Below are 10621 nucleotides of genomic sequence, written 5' to 3'. Positions count from 1 at the left end.
CTGGAGTTTCCCCATCCCTTATGAGTACTTATATTTAAACGGATTTAAAGAATTTTAACAGCTGTTTCAACTAAACAATTTGATTCTGTGATGTTCAATAGCATTAAAAAGTTAATAGGTTTACCAACAGTGTGCAGGACTATTTAATTGTTTAAATTTACGACAACGGCTAATTTAATACTGTGGTACTTTAATACTTTTTAATGAAATGGCAACCATACAAAGTAGGTATTTTAAGCCAAGATTGAATGGAGATGAGTGTAGGATGAGTGGCACGATCTTGTAGTCATCAGGTTGTACCAGGAAAGCTTATCCATTCATAAGAAAAACAGTGTACTTTTTAGTTGGTATCACAATTTCCCCCGGGAACCCAAAATGAAGCATATTAGGGCAGCTCAAAAATTTATATGTAATGCCTGAAAACTAAAAATGGTCGCCATTTTGTACTGGGTTGAGGTAGAGACCTCTGATTTTCACCGATATTCTTTTTAACTAAAGACCTTCAAAATGAGGTGTCACTTGATGGGGATTTATATTTAAACATTTTGGGGTACCGGGCAAAATTGTCATACTGATCAAAAAGTAGCTTTTACTTTCTTGTTACAATATAAGTTCAGTTTTTGGTACTACCCAAAAAAATGCTAATAGGGGATATTGGTGTATATTTTTACATGGGCTCTCTCAGGCTGATGAAAAATTAAAATGGCCGCCATTCTGTAATGGATTGAGATAGAGACCTCTGGTTTCGCCGATATTCTGTTTAGCTAATGGCCTTTAAATTGAGGTACTACTTGATAGGGGTTGCTATTTAAAATGTTTAAGTTACCCCCAGCATCCCCTATTTGGGGGGGGAGGGGTGAATTTCAAAATACCCCCAAAAAGTACTTTACAATAACTACAATACTATACCATAGTAACGTGTATCGAAGCTTGTTTGAATACAGTAGATCTCCGATTACCCGAATCAATAGAGACCAGACCCCATTCCGATAGTTACAAATTCGGATAATCAGAGTTTTACCGTAAATCTAGGAATTTTAAAGAAAAGTCCTCATTTTCGGTGCTAAGTGTACTTTTAATTAATAAATGAATGAAATCAGAACATTTTTACAGTTTACAATGCTCATAGTACAAATGTTCTATACAAGTTATTAAGTTAATTGTGTTCCACCAAAGTCAAAAATTACACACTGGCTAAATGTGTTTCATAACAATTCTTTGATATTTTGTGAAACTTATTACTGTAGTTTTACGTTTTTAAAGTTATTGAAGTAAGTGATTCGGATAATCGGAGATTCGGTTAATTGGAGTTCGGATAGTTAGAGTTCTAATGTATATGCAGCCGTTTAAAAATAAACCAGGGAGGGGACCATTAAGGAACACCCAGATAGATTATGGAAGAAGTTGTGATTAAATGAAAAAGATAATTTCACTTTATTTAAACATTTTTATTTCAATGTATTTTGAGGTTTAGACACATAAAAAACAAATACAAAACTACCTATGTACAAATATGTAAAAATAAAATTTATAAACAGTAACGATTTTTTATTGAAGTAACTCCTTATGTTCATCTGCTGCACTCTCCCTGAGCAATTACCTTGAAGCCTGAAGCAAAATAAAAACAGAACATTTTAAAATGTCTCCTGTCTTTTTACACATTTTAGCCCTTGCAATACTCATTTTTTACAAAGCCTTGTAAAAAGGATCATACTATAAAAATATAAATGAATAATGCTATCCAACAAAAAGCTTGAAATTAGATAACAAGACTAGTGTCTATGGACTGTATCTTTACAAAAAAAACTTACAAAAACAAAGCCATAGATTAACACACAATTTTAAAATATATAATAAAATTTGTTGTAATGTAAGTAGTAACTATGAAGGTTGTTCAAAATGTAACCTCCGTTTGGTCACTGTGCGGAAGAAGTGGGATAGCGCGGAAGACAGGTCAGGAGTAGTGTACAAGTGGGCTAGTGAAAAGAGTCATACAAAACAAACACTGTGGTATGCTGACCTCCAGCTTTAAAATGGGCTAAAAGTTAATCTTCTGAGTATAGAATTGTAACATACCAAAACCAAATACCTAATTTATATATTAAGTATTGACTCATTCAGAACTAGTTAAGTAGCTTTTTGTGTTGTAACTTACGCTTATTCATGGTGCAGTTGTGACAGTCCAGTTGACACTGGTTGGGGAAGGTGTCTTTTTCCGATCCATCCACAGCACACACCGGCCGGTAGTTAGTTGTGTTACACTGACAAGGACAGGGCTTGGGTGATGTTGCTTTGGGAAATGGGATCCTCTTAGTTGTTACTCTAAAACAAATCAAAATTTATCAGTCTTGAGAAAATATATTCAAGACCAGGGGCGGACTGGGCCGCAGGTCTACCTGCAACATGGCAGATGCACCCTCAAGAAAAATGGTACCTGGTGCCCACGAGACAAAAAAAAAAACAGAGGGAAAGGCCAAGAAAGGGTCAGGGCGCCAAGTGCAATATTTCTTTGTTACGTCCGCTATCAATCAAAATGGGTTTTAACACTTTTATGGTGTCAGCAACTAATTTTGCTCTACGGAACCCTTGCAGTAGGCCCACATTAATGAAATTTATTATTTCACTGTAATAGTGTAATAGCAAGTAGTGCACTACAGACTAGGCGCCACTACAGACTCTTGCTGATAACGCAACGTTTCCACTGATGAACACAATTCATGCTTTACTTTGTAGGGTAATGCAAGCAAGCTTTGATGCCGAGTCTGTCAAACTTGGTAATGTTCGGTGGACGTTGATTAGTATACTAATTTCATGTTCCTATTTATTGCACTGTATGGAGCAAAGTGAGTAACGAAGGGCAATCTTGATTGTAGTTCATTGTTCTTTCACTGCTACGAGTTTGCTGAACGCTGAATTTGTTTGTGCGCAACCTGCGGCGTTTCATCCCTGAAAGAGGTACTATGGTGGGATTGAAACAGTGGAACACTGGGTGACCCACAATTCTCTCCTCCTTTCAGCTCTTCCCCTTGTTTTGTGATTAAACTCTTAGCAAATAGCAATAACGAATCTTAAGAAACATAATACTGCACTACTTAACACAGACAAATGAGGACAATTAAGTAGGCCTATAATTAAAATTTAACTTCAAGCAAAAAGTTGTATTAGAACAGTTACAAAAATGCACCGATTTGTATAAGCTTTGTAAGTGTAGAAATAGCCTAAAAAACAATTTAAGTGTAATAAATTTTAAAAAATCCCCGACTCCTCATTTCTCTAGGAAGTGTGCTCTTGAGTATGGTCTTGAACAGGGGGGGTTTAAGATGTACAGTGTTTAAAATTGTATCCTTTGAGATTTATCTGGGTTGGGAAAACCTTTTATGTGCGTGTTTACGTTTAAATGTCTCTTAGGATATTACAGCTCAAGGAAAAGAAGTTTGAATTTTATTACATTTATAGTGATAATATTCCTGTATCCATTTTAAAAAGGTATACTGTAGTCCTAAAAAAATAATATTAAACCTTAATACGCAGTTTTTGGAGAATACTGACAAATAGAAAACTCAGGATCCTGTACAGAAGACCAGATATGGTGGGGCTGATAAGAAGTAGGAGAATTAGGTGGATTGGTTATTTGAGAAGAAGAGAGGAGGATGCAGCCATAAGAAGGGTGTGGAGAGATTGACCAGAAGAAAGACTAAGAATATGATGGACAGACCAAGTGGCTGGAGATATAAGAAAGCATTGATAGAAGTGGACATGCCCGAGAACAGATAAGTTTGGAGTCAATATTTTGGCAAGGTTAAACATTAACTTGGATTTAAGTGGCCACAGGAGTTAGTAGGGTAAGTAATAAGCAGTTTCAGGAGAAATTTGAAAAAGAGCGCCAACCCAGCAACCAGACACACAACTTAGGCTACACATCTCAAGATGTAATTTTCACTCCTATAAAGATTGATCAAATGATTCGTCGAGTGGGCCCTACTAAACCATAATTTCAAGGTAACGCTATGAAGTGATTGTACCTGTTGAGTATGCCTGGCCGTTGTGTGGTAGGTTTGACAGGAGTGTAAGGAAGTCGCTCCTTCCTGGTACTGTTGCGGACCGGAGTGTATGGCAATCTCTCTCTACGAGGAGGCAGTGGTGTACTGGTAGTGCGAGGACGCAGCTCCATACCCTCACATGTTGCCACAAAAACCACTGTCCAGGAACAAACAAGCACATTAGCTGCATACTATATATAAAACAATTAACTCAAACCAAATTGTGTAAGTAATTTGTTAGTGACAATGTATAAATACTAATATAATATAATTCAGGTTTTAAAATCTTTGTGCAACTAAATCTACAGTTCTACTGGACCTATTTTAATAATTGGTTGCCTAAAAAGCTCACTCCCAGTATATTTTCAAATAATTATAAAAGTCAAGATTTATGATAAAAAATATAAGTTTTCAATAAAAGAAATAAATTGAAAACGGGATTTTCGCACTCCTTATTTGTTGCCAAGCTTAGGCTGCATTGAGTATTTTTTTTAGAAATGCATAGCAGTTAGTAGCTAATTATTTGTTGTAATTGTTATTAACTTTCAGAACATCACCTACCACTTTACCATCTGTACCACCTTTCACCTACCTTTCATCCTGGCACCTGGTACCTACCTTTCATCGGTACCACTTTAGTTAATTTCCTCACTATTTAAAATTTATTTGCAAAAACGTTAAGCATATAGTGGTTTTGTTTACACAGAAGTTGGTAAGTCTGTAGATTCCGAAACAACCGGCTTGATCACTGTCACAATTCACAATAAGAAACCATAACCAATAGTACAAAATACAAAATTGTATTTTTTGTAAATATTTTACAACTACATCGACACCTCGTGGTGTGTGCAGCTTGGTAAAGCATTCTAGAATAAAACTTAGAGACCCAAAATGAAAGAGAATCGCTAGAACTTACCAAAGGCAAGGCAGCATAAGAGTGTTCCTGGCTGCATGATTACCACTGACACTTGACACTGACTGTTGTGAACTATGACCTCTAGCCGTGATCAGGAAGTGGAGACCTTCCAAACCCTACACAAACTGGTTGATCAACAGATGTAATTCCCTACCATTAGCAGCGGCGCCAGCTCCTGTTAGCATCAGCGCAGAACTTGGTTTAGTTGATGTGGTGATAAAGTTGCATAACAAGTTTACAATGATAAACTTGACCTTTAGGAATTCCAAGTAGTCACTTTGTTTGTATTTGTGCTACTGATAACAATTTGGGAATGCATTTTCTTAATCAGTGTAGTCTGCTATTATTTATTTTAGAGGTTTTAATCATCCCAAAAAAAACCATGGTCCATCGTGTATTACAAATTAACGGTTTTGAATTTGCGGGATATGTCTTGGTTTCGAATAAAGGTATAGGCGTAATGTCAGTAGGCAAAAGGGTGTTATCGGTATAGCTTACAACAACTGAAAAACGCATAGAAACAGTACTATATGGTCACGCGACCAACTTCCAGATAGGTACCTAATTATTTTGGCGTTGGTCTAATAATAGCCAAACTAATTCGGTTATGTACCAGTTGACTTATGATACAAATGTGTCTCTCTTACAAATTTGTACCAAAATTCGTAAAAATCAGACGATTTTTATTCAAGTTATCGTGCTAATTAACACATATAATTTAGGAAGCGAAGCGGAGCTCTTTGGGTCGACTTCAATGCAAAATTTTAACACATTTACTCAAATAACTCAATAACGACTGATCATATTTTAGCCAAACGTGATGTGTTGTCAAATGTTTGAAAAGTTTAGACGAAACCAATTTCAATTTTTGATCATGACTATATAATTTAAAAGTAAACTCAGAGTTTTTAAATTTTAACATTGGCCTTATGTGTTGCCATGCACAAAATAACGACGTAAATGTAAATCAAACAAATAATCATATCATATGTTAAAATCAAACCACGACCTAGCCACAGTACAGAGGAAAAAACATTCTGATGGATGAAGACCACTGATCAAATAATGCAGAGAAAGTCTTAAGTTTACATTTAAGTCGCAATTTGGAAACGGCCACTGATCGAATGGGTATACGCAGTATTTTACAGATTTGATTTACCTAAATAAGGTTATGACAAATAACATTTATCTTATGTTATTAGGAATTAAAACAACTTCTGCAGTTTTAAATAACTAGGCATTCTCAAATCAATATTTTTATCTAAATATGCTATTATTGACATGTTTCTTATTATTTACTTTAATATTTTAGATGGTATTGTGTTGGCAGCACACTTGTATTGATTGTTGTATTAGCATCGACTTAGGGTACCTATATTATTGTCCGAGAGAAGGATAAAGTATTTTTTGCGTTTTCGTTTTACAAGAAAATACCTAATTCGCATGAGTGTATAGGCTATTAAGGAAAATTTCTGAATGCATTCTCAAAAACTGCCTGATATTTGTAGAAAATCAAGACGAGCAATTAACGCCCGAAACGCACAAACAACTACTTTTTGCAGGCAATGTTTTGCAGGCAAGTCTTTAAAAAGTTACATCTGCTAGTGCTAATCGTATGAATCCAAAACAGAATCATTTCTGCCTGAATTGCAAAATCTGGTAGATTTATTAAATGTCGATTGGTTTAGGTTCAAGGTCGGGTTCAACCAACCAGAACTGTAGGTTCACCAGATGACATAAGCAAGCAAACACAGGAAAATTCCGATACAAAGGATTATAAGTACTGTATGTGATGTCCACACATCTTTACTTATGAGACTTGTTATAGATTGTTGATAGTCCTGAGCGAAACTGATAAGTTAAATTGATGAAATAGTTGTATTTTGTATTTTATGAATAAAGTTACCGACAGATTAAATTGCATATTTTTTACTAAAATGTCATCATTGTTTATAATAATTTGTCCATGAACGATGAGCTGATTATAGCAATAGATTACCGCGTTCACTAGGTTTAAAGAAGGAATAAGTGACTTGTCCTAGTGAACACTCCACATATGTTTGTTTGGTACCCTTATTAGCAGGCTGGACATTCTCTCGACTGGGTGTCAATGCCAATAGACAGTGGGCCACTAGGACGCGCTGTTAGAGCCCTTACACTTTCACATCCTTAAACTCTCTTATCAAACAAACATTATACATTTGCAAAACAAATACTACAATTTACAATATTGCTGATTTTGGTTAAGTTATAAGACTTTTATAGAGCTTTACCACTACTAATACTGTGATATTATGTGATCACGAATTCAGTGATAAACAATTAATAAATTAATTATCAGATTCAGATAAAATACTCTATAAGTTGTACCGGCGGGGAAAACAGTTTACTATCATTATTTTTTATTTAATGTAACGAGAAGCTATGTTTTCACTGATTTGAAGAACGCAGGAAGATTTTGAAACCGAGTTAATGTTCAATGTTTGTGGAAAATTGTTCTGATCACTTCTTTGTACATATTTGATTGCAATGATATTTAGCTTCGTCGATAAAATTATATACAATTCAAATTATAGATAATAACCCTTCTATCTAACCCTTCGCCGCATGAAACCCTAACCCTACAGTGTTAACAAAACGGGAGTGTCGATGGAGACCTGTGGGGGTGCGTGCGTGTGAAGGGACTTGACCTGGTCTCCGTCGGCACTCCCGCTTTGCTATTAGCCTACTATAAGTACAATTCCACACTATGCAATCTACCGTCCTTCGCAATGTGGTGAGGACTGTAAATAGTTGCACATCTACTATTGATTTTATATACATTTAAAAATTTTCAGCACCGCATAGCTTTATAAAATTCTCTTTCTTTTAAATTGTGGTGGAGATTACAAGGCCATACATTGTACAAAGATAGTGATGACGTTGATGCACGTTTGAAAATACTGTAACTATATATTATTTAAGTTACTTTTGTATTAGGCCACATTACGGTGACGATGACAAGTGAAATTCCTGTATTAACAGAAGACGAAGGTATTAAGCCAAAGGTATAAATCTTGAGGCACAGACCACGTTCATTCACAGAGAAGGAAAATCATACCGTAGTTTCATTATACAGTAGATTTACTATAGAGGCAGTATAATTAAGTGAAGTTAATCCCCGAGTCTATATTTGGTTGGCTATAGTAAAGTAAGCAAAGGATTAATGCCGAAGCAGTCTCGACACGCAGAAGCATTTGTCCACCCAAAGCACAATAATCTACAATTTACTTGTCTGAATCATCGATGCACAAAACCGCCTACTCAAAGTAATATATCAATTTGATGGTTTTGACCTAGTGTCCTCCCCGTCACTCAATAACGAAGAAACCTTATAACGGGATATGAATCCTTTATCTTTCGAGGTTACAGTTTCTTCGATTAGTTCTGAAAATGTATTGATTGCTTAAGTACTAAGCGATGCAACTTAATGTTTGTTATCGTTTTTTAACATTGAATGAGTCTAATGCAGTCTCTTTTTAACGATTAATTCATTACAGTTTATAGACTAAGATACGCGAGAGTGCTTTAAATGATCGTAAAGTTTGTGTGCTGAAGTGCTTAAGTATAACCTTAATTTATTAGGGTTACGTGTACCTGCCTGTATAACAAAATATTTTTAACTAAGTTATATCCTGTATAGTTGGAATTCTATAGTACTGCATATGAGATTTTATTTCATATTTTACAACATAGCTAACAGTACATACATATAGAACTATTAGCCTAATAGCCTAAATATAACACTCTCCTTCTCACTATCCCTTAAGAAATAATATCTTCATCATTCAAAAATAGTTTGATTAACCACGAATTTAGTACAGTAACTTATAACCACGATCTGTAATTCTCTCTGTATTTTATGATGTATTCCGGTAGAAAATGTAATTTTAAGACAATTTTACACTTGTGTTTTTTTCATAACCTAACCGTTTCAAAGATAATAATGGTTAAAGTTGTGAAATTTTAAATAGTTTTCGAATAAAACAGCTGGCATGCTTGCTTAGGCCTTTATCGAAACTCTTTATCTTGCCGAAATTTCAAAACTTTAACCATGATTATCTTTGAAACTGTTAGGTTTATGAAAAAAAAACACAAGAGTAAAATTGCCTTAAAATTACATTTTACCGGAATACATCATAAAATACAGGAGAAAAACCAAACAACCATGAGAAACAAATTCTGTTCCATGAGAAAAATCTAAGTTGGCGGCCATATTGGAAAAATGGCGGGTTAAATATTTTTTCGACTTGTCTACAATTTTTAAAATAAAAATCCAAGGCACTTACCATTTAACTTTTTTTGATATCTCTTATAGTATTAAAAAGGTTTAAATACCTGCTATCAAGCAATCCATTTAATTGCAGTTGCAACTAGTTTCGACTCCTATGTGGAGTCATCATCAACATGAAGTACAAGTACTTCTTCTTTCTTCATACAGTATGAAGAGCGTCATATTTCTCTTATAGTTTTCGAATAAAACAGCTGGCACACTTATATCAATCACTCTGTATATCTTGAAATCCAGCGGAAGGATTTTGACTAAATTTTGGAATTAGGGACTTATAGCCCTAAAAACGTGATTCGTTACAGCCACTACCTCAGGAAAATTCTCATTTCTCTACTCATTTGAATACAAACATTTAACATTTGGCCTTATGGATTGCCAAATAACTATGTTGGAACAAGTCGAGTGTTTAACAAGCCATCCACAGTATACTAGCAAATTACAAAATACAGTACAAATGAAAAATACATCAGTTGTAACTATTGAGCAAGGATTACACTGAAGATTACTCGAAATAGGGGGAAATAGTTCAGATCAAATACTGATCATTTTACAGTCCTCTCTTACCAAAACTTAATCCTCTAATTACTGGGACATTCCAAGTAAACTAATTTCATCTGGTTGTTTTAATTGGTGGCAACTATTTCCGTATGCTAATCCCAATGAAAAAATAAATAAATATAAAAAAACAGACAGAATCTTAATTTCTGTAGAAGTTAATAAAAAAAAACCAGACAGAATCTTAATTAATTTCTGTAGAAGTAGAAGCGAAAAGGCGAAAAATCGTTGTCACAAGCTATTTTGTTTGGAAACTAATATGATTTTGTTTATATGAGTAAAATTCGAATAACGGGTTTCAGTGACTAGAGCGGAGAAAGATTCTGTGCGAGTAGCACTTAAACTTAAGCAAAATCATTTAAGTGTATCTTACTCTTGCTTAATTGCATACTTTTATATTACAGCGTTGTTATTATTCCAGCGATCAAATGTCTATGGTTTGTAATAACAATTTTGTTTGTAAATTATAATATGTCTGTTTACGACATTGTTTTAACGATTAAACTCATTTAACCATACAACCGAGCAAGGCTTGGTCTCCCGATACTTCAGCTAAAAAGTAACAAAGCGAAGAACAATACAACTTTGACATTTCCCCGGAGAAAAGGGGACTACTTCAAACAATTATTTTCTATGGTTGTAGAAATTTGCACAGAGATGAGGAATTTCAATGGTATAAATATTTAAACAATCAGCAGTGGCTAAGTCAGTAACAGCAGCATTACTCATTGTTGACTCGGTATTGTATGTCAACCACGTGTTAGAAGGTACTGATCCTAC

The 10621-nt window shown here is 34.7% G+C and overlaps 1 protein-coding gene across 1 annotated transcript; it reads right to left on the bottom strand.

Annotated features, from left to right (window-relative positions):
- Positions 1-1427: 1427 nt before the first annotated feature.
- On the bottom strand, positions 1428-5162 carry LOC128983107 (uncharacterized). Its single transcript, XM_054402269.1, has 4 exons — positions 4957-5162; positions 4023-4197; positions 2156-2322; positions 1428-1608 (listed from the first exon to the last, which is right to left on the bottom strand). Exons 1-4 carry the CDS (start codon positions 4991-4993, stop codon positions 1571-1573), a joined length of 417 nt encoding a protein of 138 aa, XP_054258244.1. The 5' UTR covers positions 4994-5162; the 3' UTR covers positions 1428-1570.
- Positions 5163-10621: the final 5459 nt, after the last annotated feature.

The sequence above is a fragment of the Macrosteles quadrilineatus genome, unplaced genomic scaffold, assembly GCF_028750875.1.
Source record: "Macrosteles quadrilineatus isolate MER2022 unplaced genomic scaffold, UCM_ALF_1.0 Scaffold_1__1_contigs__length_201487025, whole genome shotgun sequence".
Lineage (NCBI taxonomy): Eukaryota > Metazoa > Arthropoda > Insecta > Hemiptera > Cicadellidae > Macrosteles > Macrosteles quadrilineatus.
Note: the sequence above shows the minus strand (reverse complement) of the source record. Positions and strands in the feature narration are given on the sequence as shown.